This window comes from Budorcas taxicolor, chromosome 5, assembly GCF_023091745.1.
Source record: "Budorcas taxicolor isolate Tak-1 chromosome 5, Takin1.1, whole genome shotgun sequence".
Lineage (NCBI taxonomy): Eukaryota > Metazoa > Chordata > Mammalia > Artiodactyla > Bovidae > Budorcas > Budorcas taxicolor.
Window position 1 is genome coordinate 68,916,706 of NC_068914.1, and position 19,734 is coordinate 68,936,439.

At 42.9% G+C, this 19,734-nt stretch overlaps 1 protein-coding gene across 1 annotated transcript in view; it reads left to right on the top strand.

Moving 5' to 3' along the window:
• PLXNC1 (plexin C1) overlaps positions 1 to 19,734 on the top strand; it is a 152,562-nt gene that overhangs the window by 87,705 nt on the left and 45,123 nt on the right. Inside the window, exons 10-17 of the mRNA XM_052640383.1 lie at positions 821 to 960; positions 3,809 to 3,988; positions 6,416 to 6,497; positions 9,896 to 10,099; positions 10,216 to 10,401; positions 12,793 to 12,895; positions 16,256 to 16,357; positions 16,658 to 16,761. Coding sequence (XP_052496343.1) covers positions 821 to 960; positions 3,809 to 3,988; positions 6,416 to 6,497; positions 9,896 to 10,099; positions 10,216 to 10,401; positions 12,793 to 12,895; positions 16,256 to 16,357; positions 16,658 to 16,761 — 1,101 coding nt within the window. The remainder of the gene's footprint in view (positions 1 to 820; positions 961 to 3,808; positions 3,989 to 6,415; positions 6,498 to 9,895; positions 10,100 to 10,215; positions 10,402 to 12,792; positions 12,896 to 16,255; positions 16,358 to 16,657; positions 16,762 to 19,734) is intronic.

Sequence of the window (19,734 nt, forward strand, 5' to 3'; positions counted from 1 at the left end):
TGGTTTGTCTTTGAAAGGGAAAATGATTCTTGCCATCAAATAAAGGTCTTTTTTTTTTTAAAGGGGAATTTGATTAGATGTTGCAAATAGAGAAGTAAGGTGCATAAAATCTACATGATATGGGGCCCCAGTTATCGGGTTATTCCAAGGGAAACTTTCTTGATAGAAAAAAACCTGATAAAGCTTGTAATGGGTTCCAAGGAAGAGATGGTACCTACAAATGTGGAATAACAATGGGTGGCTCCAGGAGTTTAGGCATCCAACTACTTGATATTAGGTGACTTAACTAGTTGGTTTCTTGAGTTTTTTTTCCCTGCTGTATATTCCTTGAATCAAATAGCATACTGAAACAAACAAACAAACAAAAAATAGGAACTGCTTTCTTGGGAATTTAAGTTATCCTGGATGACATTTATTCCAACTTAATGATGAATCTGTTGTTGACTTACAGTCAGTGGACGCCTCATCTTTTACTTCATTTTGTTACGTTGTGAGCCTCCAGAGGCTGCAAGCATGTTTGAGAACTCTAGTGATATCTCACTCTTCAGACAGAATATCAGACTCTTCAACTGTATTTTCAACTGTCTTGTGAGACAAAGACTAATTGCTTTGACCTCATGCTGTCGCATGTTGAGAGACGTGAATCTGCAGCACTCCTCCCTGAATACATTGATTTCATTAAACACTGTCTGCTTGTGTTTGCAAAATGTTGTAATTTCCCAGTGATTTCTTCGAACGGCGGTGCATAAACAGATTTTTTGGAACAATGCCATTTCTTAGCTTTGATCTTGTGTTTTAATCTTTTCTTTCCAATAAATAGGTCTTCTCTGTTAAGTCCATTGAGCCACAGAAAATATCGACCTTAGGGAAAAGTAATGTGACCGTCACGGGGGCAAACTTTACCGAGGCATCGAACATCACAATGATCCTGAAAGGAACCAGTACTTGTGATAAGGATGTGTGAGTTGAAATATTAGTGATTTATTCTTGGTAACATACTGAAAAGCTAAAGCTTATACCAAAGGAATAACACTGAGATTATAATCTTTTTATGATTAATTTCTTTCCATGTGCCAATGTGAGCCACTTACTCTGTATATTTGATATAACATGATTTCAAGAAGTAAAATAATTTAAGCACCACATTGAAGTTAATTTTGAGAGAATCTGTGCCATGTAACCCCCGACACCTCAAAATACAGTAATTCCAGGATGTTGCCTATTGGGGTCCTGATTTGTTTTCATGAACAAAATCAAGTAAGTTGAGAAACAGACATCATTTTTAAGATGATCACTTAGAAAAATAGTTGAGTACCTTAGAATTTGATGGGAAAATAGGGCCACTCTTCCAATGTATTACTGAAAGTTGAGAGGACAAATTTTCTGATCCATTTCATTCTTTTGTTGCCTTCTCTGTATTGCAACTTAGCATGCATGCATGCATTGGAGAAGGAAATGGCAACCCACTCCAGTGTTCTTGCCTGGAGAATCCCACAGAGGAGCCTGGTGGGCTGCCATCTATGGGGTCGCACAGAGTCGGACACGACTGCAGCGACTTAGCAACAGCAGTAGCTGTACTGGAATGGTTTCAGGCTCAAATAATAACTAAATGAAACATCTGTTAGTGTTAAAAAGAAGAAAACACCCCAACACAGATATCTGGTCAATGATGTACCATTTGAACACCATTATTTCTATGACCTCTTTTCCCTAACACATTCTTTCAATGCAACTTTTGAGAGAAGAAAGTCTGGTATTTTACTAACACTCTTGTGTAAATGTTACTCTCCAAAATGAGATAAAGTAACAATAACATAATAAACCATTTGACTTTTCTGCTTGTTAGTTTTAGAGGTGTTGGCTAATTTAAAGCAGAAAGATGTTGCCATTTACATGCTGTAGAATAGTGAGTTTGTTCTCACCATGGAAATGTGTCAAAGACCATCCACTGAAGCATGGTGTTTTGGTTCTTAACTGCTAAAACAGATTTGTACAGCATTTTAATTTGCCACACTTACATACTGAGTTCTTTGTTTTAATTCATTTGCTGCATCTAACCGTCATCCCCTTCCCCTCCTAGCAGTAAATTTGGGATGTCTGTCATTTTGATGGAAAAAGCTACTCCTTGGATGCTCTTCTTCTCTGTTCTGCTATTTACCAGAATTATCCAGCACACATTAGTGGCTGTATCTATGCAACATAGGTATTTTTGTATCGTTTATCCTGCCTAAATACCTCACTGCAAAAATCTTTCATTTTGTGTAGTGAAGTTAGACACCTGTGTGTTCACTGAAAGGCAATCAGCTTCACTGGAAAATAAGTCGTTTTTTAGAGCATTACCCTGTTTCTGACTCTTTATGCTCTCATTTCAATTCCGAGTGTGTCTTGAGATACTGCAGTTATTAAATTAAATGACTAAGAGAGACCTTTCTGCATGTAGCATTTCAGTAACCACATCTGTGTAGCTAACCCAAGTTCACGAGCAGTAAACATAATACCCAGTTAATTCTGTATCAGAGTTCATGCCATAATCCTAACCTCTCTTAATACTGCATTTTTTAAATACCTAATTATTCCAAGGAGAAAAATATAAGAATAGTAATGGAATGATCCATATTTCTGCCTCTCTCATTCCAAAATTGATAAACAAGTTTGAATTTTAATGATCGGCCAGTTTACAATGAGTTTCCTAGAGCTTTGCTCTGAATATAAAATCTTAGAATGTAAATTTGAGCAAGTGTCAGTACAGACTGGCTCAAATATTTCTGAATTTGCCTTGTTGTTAGAATCTGTTATTACTGCCTAAAGGCTGTGGGTATTACCGTCAATAATCATGTACAAAGCCTTTAAGTAATAATAGTAGATTCTCATGTGGTATAACTATACTGAGCATTATCCAGACACAACCCCGTCTTCATGACTTGTGCCTTAGAGGCTCATTGTAGATGTGATATAGAGACGAAGCTGCAGAGGGAATGCTGTAGAAGGCTTTGCTTTGACTCCCAAAGGGTGTTGAGGGCATGCTCTGCAGATTTCAAGAGCACCCAGGACAGTCCCAGCTAAATTCCTGTCTGGAGATCGTCAGGAGTTCTGATGCTGGTTGATTCCAAGGCCCCTGGGCTCCTGGCATGGACTTTAGTTTGAACTCTTTGTTCTTTGAATGGCAGAATCCATCTCTGCCCAGGGTTGGGTTCTGCCACACCTTCCCTGCAAGTGCTTGATTGATTTTCGAGCCTTTCATTATGGAAATTTCCAATCATACACAACAGAGAACCTCTTCATATCCTCCAACTTCCAAGTCAACGTTTTACCAATCTTATTTCATTTGTCTCCTCCACATGTTTGAGAGTGATGAAAAGATGGAGGCGAGAGTTTTTAAGAGCATATCCCCGGATATCTCACCATATCCTTTGACTCATGACTACTTCAGTATGTATGTGTAACAGATAAGGATGGTGCCATTAGCACACTCAAAACGAGTGGCAATTCCTTAATAAACTTTGACACCCAGTCCACTTGGCACTTCCTATTACACTGGGGCTTTTTAAAGGCAGTGGTTGCGTTTCCTTCTCTCCCCACATCTAAGGGAAATGTAAATAAAAACATTAAAATGCACAAAAGCGAAAGGAACCCAGCCCCAGATAATACCCTTGCTGGGTAAGTGGGCCCTGATTAATCAGTAGCTGCCTGCGGCTGTTCTGATCGTTTACGAGCTGTTGTAGTTCAAATGAAGTTCAAATCCTGTCTCCTTAGGTAATCAACGGTGCTAGCTATGTGTCACCAAAGAGCTCTCTTCTCCCCTTTACAGGATACAGGTCAGCCACGTGCTCAATGCTACCCATATGCAGTTCTCTCTTCCATCGAGCCGCAGAGAAATGAAGGACGTGTGTATCCAGTTCGATGGCGGGGCCTGTGCTTCGGTGGGATCCTTGTCTTATATTGCGCTGCCCCACTGCTCCCTCATATATCCTGCTACCACCTGGGTCAGGTACTCTCTAGAGTGTGTTTTCCTCTTGTTGCGGTTAACAAGGCCATATGTATAAAGATCATGGATTTCACTCCAATAAATATAGAAATAGTTGTCATAACTTAATTTTCACAGACTTCCTCTTTAGGATTTATTCTTAGAAAACAAAGCCATACCTGAGAAGTAGGTAGCCTCCCAGCATCACAGTAAATACTGTGAGTACATCTTGTTTTATTCTTAGCTGTGGCTGCCAGGAAACTCCCAGCTGAAATGTGTGTTGAAATTCTGGTTTCTCTTCAGATCATGTTTGTGTTTTTCAATGTGTGTTCAACTGTAGTAACTAAGCCTAGGTTTCTGATACAAATACATAATCCTCTTCACTACATTTCACTCCTGCGTATGCCCCAAAGCTTCTTCCTTCGTATAGCCTTCATTTTATAACCTTTAGAGTAAGCTCTTTTGAATAAGTTCAAGAAATATTGGGAACTATCTAAATGAGAAGCAGTGTCTACATTTCAAAGATACTCCCTATGTGAGAAATGGAAATTCCAAAGAAAACTCTTGCAGATGACTCTGTTATATTAAGAAAAAAAAATTCTCCCCCTAGTTGAATTTAAATTCACATTAAGATTTGGGAATATAAACCTAAAGATAGTTTCTCCACCTAACACAGCATGAAACTAACTTTCAAAGTACTGTCTAGGTAAAACTACAGATGAAGCTTTGTTTAAAAAAAAAAAAGGAAAGGAAAATGAAAAAAAATCACTTCTAATATTCTTATTTCAGATGAAGTGGGAGGTGGATGTCTTAGGCTGCTAGGGCTGCCATAACAAAGTACCACAGACTGGACTGCTTAAATGATAGAAATGTATTTAATCAAAGTTCTGGAAGCCGTGAGTCCAAGATCAAGGTGCTGTCAGGGTTGATTTATCCCGTAGCCTCTCTCCTAGGCTTGCGGAGGGCCATCCTCTTCCTGTGTCTTCACAGCGGTCTTCCCTCTGTGCCTGTCTGTGTTACAATCTCCTTTCTTTCTTTTTTTTTTTTTTTAATAAGGACACCTGTCATATTGGATTGGGACCCACTCTAATGACCTCATTTAACCTTAATGACCTCTTTCAGGGTCCTATCTCGAAAGAGATTCATGTGCTGAGGTCCTGGAGGTGGGACTTCAGTTCCACTCCTAACAGCAGCATGAGGAAAGCTGACGTTTCCAAACCAGGGCACTAGCATGGTTCTCCCAGCCGTGCGTCTCAGTCCTTCCTATAAATAGGAGCAAACGGTGATGCAACACTCCCCATATGCCCAGGGTGTCAGATCTTTTGACTCAGGAAACCCTCCCAAGACTACGGGGTCCCCTATGCATACCCCTTTTTGCCAATGAGTCATCTGAGGTGTGGGGCAGTCAGACAGCTTGCCCAGGCTCCCGGGCAGCCTGGCCCAGGCTTGCTGTGCTCCGTGCTTTGTTGTAAGATAGGAGGTTTCCTAATGTCTCATCACCTGTGACAGTCTGAGCCAGTGTCTCTCGGTTACTCCTGGGCAAGAACACAGCTCTGCAGTCTGGCCATTGGCAGACCACACTTGGCCTGGTTTTCTAGTAATGGTGACAGGCTGGCATGAAGCCAGCTCGGCCTTCCCCCTAGTGGCTGGAAGGTTCCAGGCTTAAAGCCTTCCCTCTGCCCTACACAAATCGGCCTTCTCATGCCCACCTCCTGGTCTTGTCATCATGGGCTTGGCTGGCCGACGGAGCTGACCTGTTCAGACTCCTGTCCCTTGGAATGAGTGTCTAGTGACCTAAGTGAACAGGGGAGTGAGGGCCGCCAGAGCTGTGGACAGCTGTTTATTTCACATCTAATGGCCATTCTGCTGAAATGCAATTATGTGCTAAGAATATGTGAAATCATTTGGCTTAGTTTTGGAGAGCTAGGACATAGTTGTTGTTTATACGATTTACCAAATAGGAATTTAGATTTGTAATGTCATTTATAATTTTACCTTGTCCAAAGTACTCCTTGTCTTCCTACATAAAATGTAATTGGTAGGTTGGGAGTTTGATTTTGAAAATTGTTAGATTGAAGAGTCTTCCTATAGATTAAACAGCAATCAAACAAAATTCTGTTTAGTGAAACCTTTTCAAGGTGCAGCTGATGATCTAATTATATGGGGTAACATGATACAATAAAATTCAGAATTCTAGAAAAGAATCTGGGCATTTTCCTAGAATTAAAACAGGATCCAACCTAAATTTTTACATTTATGTTTCTTAAAAAACTATGATCTGTGGCCAGTATCATGAAAAGACATAAAAATATCATGCATTTGAAATCAAAATTTAATTTGCTCTCAAACATAACTGAGTTTAATATTAATTATGAATAAAATGATGGTTTTATTCATAAATGCAAAATGCCTGTGTGTGTATCTATGAAACTCATATTTTTTTTCTTGCAGTGGTGGTCAAAATATAACCATCATGGGCCGAAATTTTGATGTAATTGACAACCTAATCTTTTCTCAGGAGGTGAAAGGAAACGTAAGTCTTCAGCTGCTTTGTAATAATAGTTATAATCTTTGTGATAATAGTTGTAGTTAATAATCTTCAAGGATGATTTTTGTTTTCATCACACTAAAATATTTGTTCTTGTTCAGTCACTCAGTCGTGTTTGACTCTCTGTGACTCCTTGGACTGCAGCATTCCGGGCTTCCCTGTCCTTCACGATCTCCTGGAGTTTGTGCAAACTCATGTCCATTGAGTCAATGACACGTTGGGGATGCTTTTGGTTTCTGTGCTTTTGTGCTGTTATAAGGTTTTACCTGTTGCACGATATTACCATCTGCACTCTAATGGAAATATTAAGACCTCAGACTTGGAGTTTGCGAGTTGCGGCACAGGGGGAAGAGGAATGAGCTTGGTGTGACAAGAGCTGCCATCTTCCCCCTGTGGGATTGTGGCGAGCCCTGTAATGAGACTGTGCTTATGAACATGTGTGAACATGCCTTCTGAGTGGCTGAGGTGTGAAGTAAAGATGAGTGTTTCTGGGACGAGTAGGTGGTGGTGGTCCCACTGTGCTTAGCGTGCTGTTCAGAGATGCAGTGACCTGCTAAGCTCCCAGAGAGCCTGTCACATGCTTCTCCTCTCGCCCTGTCTCTCTGAACTGATTTGCTACCTTCCTTCTGACCTCACCGCCTCTTGCCCTTCATCTCCCCACCCAGAGGTCTGGCCCCCATCCCCGCTCAGTTCTTGCCCCATCACAAGTCACACACAGGCCTTGTCATGGGAATTGATGGATTTCAGAAGCAGGCTGGGGCTGCTGAGTACACGTATCAGCTCTTCTCGAATGCTCTCCTCATTCTCTCTTCCTCTTTCTGTTCTTCCTTCATGAGAGATGTGATAACAGCCTCTCGGAGGCCCAGTCAGACCACTTCCTGCCCAAGCTAACAGGCGTGTGAGTGGCCGCAAACCTGGCCTCTGCTTGGCACCAGTGTGGCTTCTGGCCTAGATCCAGGAGGCCTTCCTAAGTCCTTCCAGAGCCTTGTCAGGACACACATCCACGTCCTGATCCCCTTCAGAGCCAGTTCCAAGCCTCACGCTGTATCTGACTCCAGGTCATGTCTCCGTGATGTCAACACCTCCTGCTGAGTGCGTCGTATAGGTTGACCCTCTGACCAGAGGCCTTGCTTGCGTTTGTAAGTGAACTTGCTCTCCTCCCACTGCTGTCCCTGAATCAAGTAGAATTCATTGAGCACCTGCTGTGGGCAAAACATTTTCCCAGGTCTGGGGGACAAAAGAAATAAGAGAGTCATTGCCTTCATGGCAGGAGATGGCTAATTGACTGGGATGCAATGCTGAGAGCTCAGGGTATCGTTAAGTTCTAGGTCTGCTGACTCTTTTCTGGCTCAGACACCCCAGTGTGTGTTTCTAAAGGAAAGGGTAATTAAAACTGGGCAGATTTCAGCAGGTCTGTGGTGTGGACCAGGATGCTAGGACTTGGGCAGGTGGAAGCAGGAAGGGAATTTCAGGTACAGAGGAGACAAAGCTGCTCAGAGGCCCCTGGTGGGAATATCAGTGATATTCCAGCCCTGCTGGAACCAAGAGGATGGGCTGGGAATGAGCCAGAGGGATGGCTGGAAAACCACATTGGGCCGTACGAAAGGATCAGACTGAAAATGTTGCCCTTAATTCTGTAGGTGAGGGAAGGGATTGAAGATCTTTGAGCAGAGAGTGGTGTGAGGTAAGTACCCTTTATGAGGATGAGTTTGGCAATGCTGCGTAGGATCATATGTGGAGGAGTAACTGAAAACAGCCTGGGAGGTCCCTGAGGATGCTCGTGCAAGTATCCAGGGATGCTGGGGAGATGGTGGAGCTAGAGACGACTGGTCATTTCTCTGGCATTGTCCTTGGAGGGAGTATGTGAATGACATCCTGGGAGTGAGGGCAGAGGGAAGGACGAAAAGAGGGCCTAAGACGGAGTCTTACAGAACAGCTTCATTTGAAGGCGTGAAAGAAAATAAGATGGCCAGTGAAGGTGGCCAAAAAGTTTCTTCGGAACTGCAGAAAAAGAGTGTTTCAGATGACGGGAGCTGGTCACAGGCATGGAAACCTAGAGAGCTGGGAATAATGAGGTTAGGATGACCCTATCACCAGTCATCTTCCTGGAAGGTATCTTCAGCAGAAAGCCAGCCTGCTGAGGTTACCGCTGTTGAGAAGGGAGAGGCTGTGGGTTTTGTGGTTTTCTTCGTGCTGCCAGAGATGTGAAGGAGAGATTCAGGGCAGTCGTTTGGAAAGGGGCTTAAAGGGGAAGGAAGGTTTTGCTTGTCCAGGTCTCAGCGCTTTGCATCTGATTTTCTCACCTGTTGCTTCTTCCTACCCTCTTTTCAAAACTCCAATATTAGACAGCAAATAATAAAGAGGAAAACTCCCCACCTAGCAGATTTCATTTTGTGAGTTTTAGTTGCTCTGCTTTAGAATATTTGTCAACCTCCCCTCTCCCGGCAGCTTTCTCTTGCCCATCTCTTCATACTCCTGAAAATGACAGTATTTATGTTTGCTTCTTTGTTTTAAAGAAGCTGGTAAAGCTGCTGTTGTTTAGTCACTAAGTTGTGTCTGACTCTTTATGACCCCATGGACTGTAGCCTGCCAGGCTCCTCTGTCCGTGGAATTCTCCAGGCAAGAATACTGGAGTGGGTTGCCATTTCTTCCTCTAGGGGATCTTCCCTACCCAGGACCCACGTCTCTTTGCATTGCAGGTGGGTTGTTTACCAATGAGCCACCAGGGAAGCCCAAGTTTGTAAAGCAGGCCATCCTTTCTGCCTTGTTTCCCATCTTCGTGCTCTTTCTTTCATGGGGGCTGCTTTCTCCCTTTTACTTTTGTTTTCCTCTATTTTTTTGTCAGGCCTGCAAAGCATTTTCCTCCTTGTGGTTAGTGATGTCTGCTAAAGCACAGACGTTACCCAACACAGGGAAGCCAGCAGCATGCAGGCCAGCAGCTGGCCTTGCTGAGGGACTGGCTCCTCCCTTCCTGCAGTTTCCCAGGACTCAGCCTTGATGCCCTGAAGGACACACAGGCTCGCTGGGGCAAAGCTTTCCCCTTTCTCTCACTGACTTCTTTCCAAGTACCCTTTTCCCCTCATTGTATCATCTTCTGCTTTCAGTATTACTGATAGTGTTAATAACCGTGTTAGCATTTGTTGAGGGCTTTTTTGCATGAATGTGTAAGCATCTTCACATGGAGAGTCACATTTAATTTAGTGAGCCCTCCTCTCATTTAGAGTTAATTCAACCCCATGAGGTAGGTAGTACTGTTATCCCCATTGTACAGAGAAGAAAACAGAGGCACAAAGGGGTTCAGTTGCCCAGGCCACTTAGCTCTTCAATCCCAGAGCTGAGATTCATTAATGAAGCTGTCAAAATGCTTTTTTCTTCTCCCTCAGGTCTCTGAATATTGTATGGCAAATTACTGCAGATTTTTAGCCCCCAGTTTAAAGAGTTCGAAAGGGCCTACAAATGTCACTGTGAAGCTCAGAGTCCAGGAGACCGCCTTGGATTGTGGAAGCTTGCAGTACCTTGATGACCCCAGATTCACGGGGTATCGAGCTGAGTCTGAGGTGGACACAGAATTGGAAGTAAAAATTCAAGTATGTCTCTCTCATTCAAGGTGTGGTGGGGGGAATGTGCTCCCCTCAACCAAAAAGGTGTGTTATGTTTGTGAGTTTCCACATGTGCCCAGATTTCTCCATCTTTTTCTTCACAGAAAGAAAATGATAACTTCAACATTTCCAAGGAAGACATTGAAATTACTCTCTTCTATGGAAAAAATAAGTCATTAAATTGCAGCTTTGAAAATATTACTAGAAATCAAGATCTTACCACCATCTTTTGCAAAATTAAACACATCACTGCTGCAAACAGCATTGCCACCTCTTCCAAGAAAGTCCACGTAAGCCGCCCGACAGTCCTACCTGTCAGTTTCACCTTATTTGGAGGGATTCTGATAGCTTACTGCGAACAATGCCAGGTTCCTGATCTCCTAACCAGAGGAGTTAGCTTCAGGACCAGGGACTCAGCTTCAGACACTCAGAACTTCGTGTGGCAGAAATTTTATTACAGTGAAAAAGGGCAAGAGAAAGCTTCTGACATAGACATCAGAAAGGAGTGGAGAGTTCCCCACTTGCTAGTCTTTTCAACGTCTTATGTACTTTTTCAATTGGTTGCTAACAATAGAAAGGTCTTCCGAGACCCACTCTCACAACATACATCTGAACATAGCAGGATTAGTCAGAAGGTTCCTGTTAAGGAGAAACATGTCTTCCAGCAAGATACATTGTTGTTATATAATCATCGAAAGTGAAAGTGAAGTTGCTCAGTCCTGGCTGACTCTTTGCCACCCCATGGACTGTAGCCCACCAGGCTCCTCCCTCCATGGGATTCTCCAGGCAAGAGTACTGGAGTGGATTGCCATTTCCTTCTCCAGGGAATCTTCCCAACCCAGGGATCGAACCCGGGTCTCCCGCATTCCAGGCAGATGCTTTAACCTCTGCACCACCAGGGAAGGCCATAAAATCATTGGTACAGAACTTAAGGAAAAACATACACCTGAGCAAGATAAGTTGCTTTGTTGTATAATCATTAGCGCTGGCCTTAAAAAAAGACTAACTTTCTTTAAGAAATAGATTGTTACCATAACAACTCAGAGCTTAAGGGGGGGATAAAGTCTTATGTGACTAAGACGAAGGAATGTAGAAAGAAAAAAGTTTGTCCTTTTCTCCTCCTTAAGGGTCCCAGACCCCTCTTCTCCTTGGGGGCCCTGGACTCCTTATCACCCTATCTAAGAATTAACTGTCTCAATTCCTTGGCTAAACCAGAAGCCAAGATAGAATCTTTTATGGATCTTTGGGTCTTCACTTCAAGTGAAGATAAACAAAGCTGGTGTCTCAGGCCCAAGCATTATTTCCCCAAAATAGCTTGCAGAATCCATCCATGTGCCTCTTGGAATGGCAAAGCATTGAGCACACCATTGTTTATAATAATAATGTCTTGATAGCTTTTGTTCTAGCCATAGAACAGTCTTTTGTTCTAGGCTGTAGCATCTGCAAGCAGAATCCCTAGACCCGGTTGACAAATGAGCTGTCATTCTTTGCCTGAATGCAGAGGTGACATGTCTTAACAGAAACCCAGGATGGGGTCTCCCCAGCACACTGAAAGTGACGGTAGAGGCTAGTGGAGACCAGGTAGTCTATGAGTCATGGGCTGCTTCCTCTACTGCGAAGTCATGCTCCCTGCATGTAATCTTCTCCCAGACATGTTTGAGGGCCCCATCACTGGTGTGTTTACGTCTCATGATAAAGACATGAGACCATAGGGAAGGGAAACATTGGAGACCTCCACTTTTAGCGTTCATGCCATAGGAGACTCTGCATGGTCTCTGTCCCTCCCAAAATGCTTTATCATCTAGAGTCATAAACAAATGGATAAAGGACAAAAAAAGAGAACATCAGACTGGAAGGCAAAACAAAAAATGTGTTCATGTCCCAGGGGCACCAGTTAATAGCTGTGTGACCATAGATAACTTGGCTTTAACTGAGCCTCCCTTGGTGCATCAGTTGTGTGGTAAAGAGGGTCATAATAATTATAAAATGAATAACAACAGCTAAACCCACAAGTGCTCCCATGTGTCAAGTTAGTTAAAAAGAGCAAACGCTAGCATTCTCCATAGTTCATGACTCATCCCTGAATGCCTGCACTGGGACGTAGGGATGAAGCAGAGAAAAAACGGAACCCGCCCCCCCACCCAGAAACTCAGCCTTTATGGAGCTTACCTAATGAGGCATGCAGTATAGTATAGAAAATAAACTGAAGATGTGTTAGATGGTGGTAACTGATAAAGAAAAGTGAAGTGGAAGGTAGGGGACAGAGTTGCAAGGTTTCTGAAGGTGAGCAGCAAAGGGCTGCCTCTAAAGATGACTTTTGGGGAGTTCCCTGGTGGTCCCAGGTGGTCTAGTGGTAAAGAACTTGCCTGCCAGTGCAGGAGTCATAAGAGACATGGGTTCGATCCCTGGGTTGGGAACATTCCCTGGAGGAGGGCGTGGCCACTCACTCCAGTATTCTTGCCTGGAGAATCCCATGGACAGAGGAGCCTGGCAGGTTGCCGTTCATAGGGTCGCACAGAGTTGTACACGACTGAAGCGACTTCGCGTGCGTGCACATAGCTAACCTACTCAGCTATCCTACCTAGCTTGCCACCTCTTTTTGTATCTTGGAGAAAACCATGTTGGGGGGGAAATGTGTTCCTTACCTCGACTGGGTCTAATGACACTCTTTGTCCTATTAGGTCAAACTGGGAAACCTGAAGCTCTCTGTCGAACGGGAATCAGTTCTTTCACCCTGGTATTTTCTGATTGGGCTTCCCATCTTGCTAGTATTTGTCATTTTTGGTAAGTGCCCTGTTTAATTTTGTCAGAGAAATTATTCCCAGGGGCCTCTCGGCGGGCAGGAAAACTTTCCTGCTTTCAGGGGCAGTTTGCTTCAGTTGAGTATCAGTGGATGAAAACCCAAATCAAAACTTCGGGAGAGGACTAATAGTTTCACACCGAGGCCTTCCTAAATATTTTTTTAGGATGCTTCATTAATAAAAGGCTGAATTACAAAGATGATACCTTGGTGTTTGAGAAATATAATCCACTCTGCTTCACTAAACTTGTGAATTATGATGACAGAAGTCCCATTTACATGATTTCCTCAGAATTCCTCTGGGCTATGGGGCTCCCGGGACTTGATCATCTCATCCTGCCTTCTCCCCCCAGTAACATCCACACCCCTGACCCCAGCCCTTCCTTTCTGGCAGAACTGTATTTTGGAATCGTGATCTGTAAGGTCTATTAAGATGATCCGCGGCTCATCCAGGTACAGTGATCCCATGTGGTTGCTCACTGGATGAACTCCAGCCCACCAAGGTGTCTTGTTTGGCTCAAGTAGCGTTTTTAAAACTTTGAAGTCACTGACATCATTTTAAAATGAGATGCTTCTCATTCTTTATAACCACTTGAAAATTGTAAAGATCTGGATCGTTGGATCCTGATGTTTCTATAGCATGGGTTTGCTAGAGCTGGGGCGCGGCTCTGCCTGGAGGGAGGGCTTATGTTCACCACGCTTTTGCCACAGACTTGACCTTTCCCTTCCCTGGTGGCTCAGATGGTAAAAAATCCACCTGAAATGCAGGAGACCCAGGTTCAATCCCTGGGTCAGGAAGATCCCCTGGAGAAGGGAATGGCGACCCACCCCAGTATTCTTGCCTGGAGAATCCCCATGGACAGAGGAGCCTAGTGGGCTACAGTCCATGGAGCTGCGAAGAGTCAGGCATGACTGAGTGACTTCCACTTTCCCACCGCTCCCTTACGGCTCCACACAGGCCATTTAACTCATCTGAGGGCCTGGTCCCTGTAGCCATTCAGTTTTTGACCCGTGTTTCTGAGCTGCTTTTCACTTTAAGTCTGTTTCCTCTTGTCCTCCTGAAAAAAAAAAAAAGAGAGAGAGAGAGAGAACTCTTCTCCAGAGCTATGGAGCCTTTTCAATTTCTTGTCTTGGTACAGGCATCGTCTTTCTGATGGTTTTCTGTTAATAACTGCTCATTGCTTCCTTCCCTGTACTCACTGTCTCACTCACTCATCCATCCATGCATGTGTATACCTGATGTTTATTGAGCACCTGTTATGTTGCTGATAACTGTGCAAGACTCTGGACCTTGGGATGGTGAGTTCAGTCCTTGTCCTTTCTCTTGGGGAATTCCCGGTCCAGTGAGGAAAAGATTTATATGTGTTGTTAACTAGCCTAATGGAATGAATTCATTCTGTAGAGACCTTGTTCTGTACTGTTTGTTGATGATCATGTCAGGTATTTGTTAAGCTCTCCCAAGTTGGCCACCACTTGTATGCGTCTAGAATCCAGAATTGGGCCTGATATATTAATAAGGTCTTGGCTGGTGCTGGCTTTGAATAAGAAGATTACTAGTAAATTCTAAATGCTGAGCTCCATTTTGAGAAATCCACCGCTGTCAGGCAGCTCTCGATAGAACAGTCTCATCATGGAGTCAGTAAACTCTGTGACTCCCTAGGAAGGTCTGATCTCTTCCTGGGCTCCCTGTGACTCTTCCTTCCTCTCCCTTCACTTTGTTGGTAAAAACTGTTGATGCTCTTTAAGGTGAAGGGGGCTGCATTTGACGTGCGGCTCTTGATTTCATTGGTGCCTGAAAAGCCCTTCAAAGTCCTCCTCCCCTTCTTACCATGTGTCATTAGCAGCGTTAGTAAATGTACCCTTCAGTCCATCAATCATATCATTAGTGAAAACACTAAACACACCTGGCCTAGGGCTGCCACCTACGAAACACCCCCCACTATGGCTTCCCCTGGAGATTTCAGCCAGGAAAAAGCCGTGACTGGAGGGATGTGGCCTGCTAGCTCCCTTTGCAAGCAGTGAGCTGGTGCTGCCTATAGGGTGGTCTGCGGACCAACGGTCCCCAGTGATGCTCCTGGGAAAAGGGTTCCACAGTCAAGTCAATTTGAGAATCACTGCCTGCTCCACCGTTCTTGAAGATGCATGATGCATGTTATCTTTAAGACTGTTGACTGTGAAGTAGTCCAGTGCAGAGCTGTATAGTATGTCCCTACATACACACCTTCAAGTTGTGAACTTTCAAACATGTGAATATGAATGTCAGCCCCTGAATAATGGTTGTTGTACTGTACTGCTGAAAATGTTTTTTTTTAATTTTGGTTTTTTATGTACATGTTATTTTTGTTGAGTATTATAAACCTGTTACAGTACAGTACTGTGTTAGCTGGGAACCTAGGCTAACTTTGTTGGACTTACGAACAAAGTGCACTTAAAAACCCACCATCAGAATGGAACACGATGGTAAGGAGGTGACTTACTGTGTAGAATTTTATTTCCTCCAGCACCATTCGCATCTACTGGTAACGTGATCCTTTTATCGTGAAATTTCTATTAAGAGAAGAAAAAATTTCTAGAAGAATAAGGACAGTTGACAATAGTAAGGACAGTTGTTACATATTCTTTTTTAAAAAGAGGCTCCAAATGCTTTCTGTGAGTTGCTTATTGGAACCCTGTCAATATCACAAGGAGGCAGGCACTTTAACATAAGGCAGCCAGGCGCAGAGATGCCAGGGAACTTACCTGAGGTCACACAGCTAGTTAATAGCAGAGCGGGGACATGAACCAGTGCCGAACTTGTTCAGTGTGCTGCCTCTGCAGTGTAGGTTAGAAGCAGAGTGAAGTGGAGAAGGAAGCAATATCCAGACAGGGGGCTTCTCTGCGGACCACTCATCCTGTCACCCATTTGATCTATGCAAGTTTGACTCACGTAGCTCACTGTGGATCTGTGGGGCTTTTTCTGCATTTAAGGTTCCAACTTTATTTCTCCGGGGATGTTTAGAAACATTAAAACAGAACAGAACAATATAAGTGGCCTGTGGCTGTAGGGAGACTTGGCTTGTTTCATTACTTTTCAGCCAGCTGGAATCTTTGGTTACAAGTGAAGGTTATTTGATTTAGTTTTTACTTTGAAGATGAGTAATTTTTTTTTAAATTTTTCTGTTACAGGTGAACATCTTCCTGTCTAGAGTGCCCCTTCACTAGGAATTTTTCTTCTTAGAGATTCTGCCTCTTCCATGCTAGTCTTCCTTGCTTTCCCTCTGTTACAAGAACTATGAAAGTTGGTTCTGTTTTTTCCTTTCTGTGTTTTAACCTGTCAATCTCTGGCTGGCTCTCTTTCTCTGCAGTGGCCGTGGGGGTGACCAGGCACAAATCGAAGGAGCTGAGTCGCAAGCAGAGCCAACAATTGGAGCTCCTTGAAAGCGAGCTCCGGAAAGAGATACGTGATGGTAGGCTCCAAAGTTGTGTTTGTAGAAAAATAAGCCTTTTTTATTTGTCTTTTTTTTTTTACCCTTAAATGGAACCAGCCACGTTAATGAGAACCATTTGTATGATAGAAGACAACTGAACAGCAGGGTCTAGGCCTGGCTTTGTATTTTATTTCAGTTTCTTCGCAGCCAACCAAGTAATTATCTATTGTTTCTTCTTTAATGAAAAGCAAGGTCATACTCTGTGTTAGACAAAACAGCAGCAGATCTTATCCATTGTTGGTTGAGTTAAAATATTGCTCTTGGGATTCTGTTTCGCAGGCTTTGCTGAGCTGCAGATGGATAAATTGGATGTGGTTGATAGTTTTGGAACTGTTCCCTTCCTTGACTACAAACATTTTGCTCTGAGAACTTTCTTCCCCGAGGTAAAAGAGCATTGATCATCTTCCTAAGGTTGAGACTTGAATAATAATGAAGGTGCTTGTTGCTGTTGTCAAAAAACTGGTGTTTGCTTCCAAGGCAGCTGCAGATAATGTGCTTGGTACAGAATAATGGCTCAAATCTGAGCAGAGCGGGGAGGAGGAGAACTATTAATTGGATTGATGAGGGTAGAAAGCAGTGATGGGTCGCTGGCAATTACTCTTTGTCCAGTAACAAAACCCTAGGAGGGACACAAGTTCAGAGTGATGATTTTTGCTTTATTTTACTACCAGTTTAGAACTGAATTTGTAGCTTGGGAAGTGAGCTAGTTTATTTAAAAATCAATAAATTGTGGGCTGGCCAATTTGTTGTGTTTATCTGCATGACTTCCGTTGCAGCCACTGGATTATTCACCATTACTTCGCAATTGGAGATGGAAAGTGCCATTGGCCGAGAGGGAGGAACGTAGACACGCGTAGGGTTTGAGTTAATAGCAGCCGTTTTTAGCACTGTAGGGTTTTACGGTTCTCTTCAGCAGTTATTCTTCAGCTGATCCGACGGTGTCACCCTCATTTAGCAGAAAGAGCTGCATGAGATGATTAATTAATTTGTTCTAGGACTCCGAGGAATAGTCTCCTTAAGCCTTTGGGTTTTCACGTTCTCACACCTCCATCTTCTCACCCACTCCCATAGCCTTCCTCATTCACCCTCCTGAGTCTTTGGCAATGTATGCTCATCCTCCTACCATTGCCTGAACATCCTGATACCCCAGTTCTTCCATACTGCCCTTTTCTTGTCCAGAACTGGTGACCATATTGAGGCTCAGCCTCTGGAGCACATCAACACCAATTATCAGATTTAAATCTAGATTCCTAAGCAAAGCCAGAAATCTCTCCAGGCCAAAAGAGAGATTTGGCCTGTATTACTTTACCAGCAACTTCTCAGCTTCATTTGGCCAGAAGCCTAGAGTTCAGAAACCCAGACACGGGCAGTAAGCAATTTTCAGTTTCTCTATCATTCTAGAAGCAGACACCATGATACGTGATGCTGTGTCTGGAGGCTGGGGTACCTCTATAAAACACCTACCATATATATATATATATATATATATACATATATTTTTTGGTCCAAGTCTTAGTGTAGTAAATCAAGGAGGCTAGAAATAAGACCTTAACTTTTTGCACTTGAATATTTTTTTTAAAGTTATCCTCCAAGAATATCAGGCACCGAGACTTACCGTTTGGCACTCCTCCATTTCCACGGCAGAGCACCGCCTGGGGAGGGGAGTTTAATTCCCTGAGTCAGGATGACTGTGCCTGACCTCAGCAAAGGTTGCACCATGAGTCCTATTTCCCAGCTATCTGAGATCCCCATTAAGAATTTAATAGCAGTAAAATAAGAGATTTCTACCATCTACAGGAGTACTATATGGGCTTTTATAGTTAATAATTGCCCTAGAGTGCTGAAGAGAGTAATCTGTGGCCTGCAAAAAAAGTTTTCCTGTCTTCTAAATTCGGTAATCAAGAGCAAGATTGAGTTGAGGAATGTAAAAAACACTGTTGCGAGTGTTTAAAAAAAAAAAAATCCCAGACACAATGCTGTATTATCTTAAAGACATTTGTGAAGGCAAATGATTTAACTCAGGGTTATGTAGCATCTCAAAGGAGCCGGGGAGACCCAGGAAAAGCAAGCACATACATTTGTTAGAACCCCACTGTGAAGACCTGAGTTAAAATTGAATTGATAATAATTAAGAAAAGAAGTGAGAACAGGGGAAGGTATTCTGTGACGACACCAGTTGAAATGCATTCTAGACTTTGAAGTCCCAGTGATGAATAGGCCCTTCACTGATAAATCTGGACCAACATCCTCTAGGCCTGGAAGTTGGGAAGTGGGGAGAGAACTTGAGTGATGAATACCTACTCAATAACAACAGGCAAAACCCAGAGGAAATGGTAGCTTCTCAGAGACCAAGGCATTACCAGCTCCCAGTTTTTTGCCCTGCTAGTTGGGTTTTTTTGGATGTAAAAGCCTTGCTTTAAACTTTATCGGCAACTTTGTTTTGCTGTAAATAGAAGAAAGACATAAGGCTAAGCAGAGCATCTAACCACCTGGAGGAGAGGAATTTGAATGAAAGGAGGAAGGAGCCTTTGAACCCAGGGAGCCAGAGCAGTATTTCCCTATTTGAGGTCAAGAATTAATCTGTTTAAATTGCCTATTGACATAAGGTTGGTTCAGCAGAAAAATATTAGGAACTAGAAAACGCAAACCTGGGGTCCAGTTTTTCTGCTTATTACTAGTGGAGAGTATAACCAAAATAGTCTGAGGTCTTCTGCTTGGGCTAACAAATTTGAAAATATAAGGCAAAAATTCTCTACAGAAGAAATTCACTTTAATAGTTTCAATGATTACCAAAACATTTAAAAATAACAATGTTTAAATTTATATTTTCCTCCCATTGACTCAGTGTTACACATCATGCTTTTTAAATTTTAATCATTTAATTCCAATATGATTTATGATACATTAACAGAAACTCAAATTTCAAAGTTTATATTCAGGGGCTACAGAGCATAACAGTTTAAAATATTTTTAGAAACCAACAGGGCAATGGCATTGTGGTTTAGTATGCTGTTAGTGATTAAAAAAAAAACCAATAATGATAGCTGATGTGAAAACCTTACTATGCACTCGTTTATTTTATTTTCACACCTAACCCATGAGGTGGGAGTCATTATTGGTTCCATTTTGCAGATGAGGAAAGTCAGGTTCAGAGAAGTTCAATGACTTGTCCAAAGTCATGTGACCAGCAGGTGATGAAACCAGAACTGGAACTCAAGTTGTTTGACTCCAGATTCTAGCTTTTAGCCACCCCTCTCCATTTGGTCTTGAATAACATTGTGTATTGAGACAGTAAATACTTAAGCGAGGACTTGCATAAACTTACCAATACAACTCAGTATTTATCCTTAGAAGCT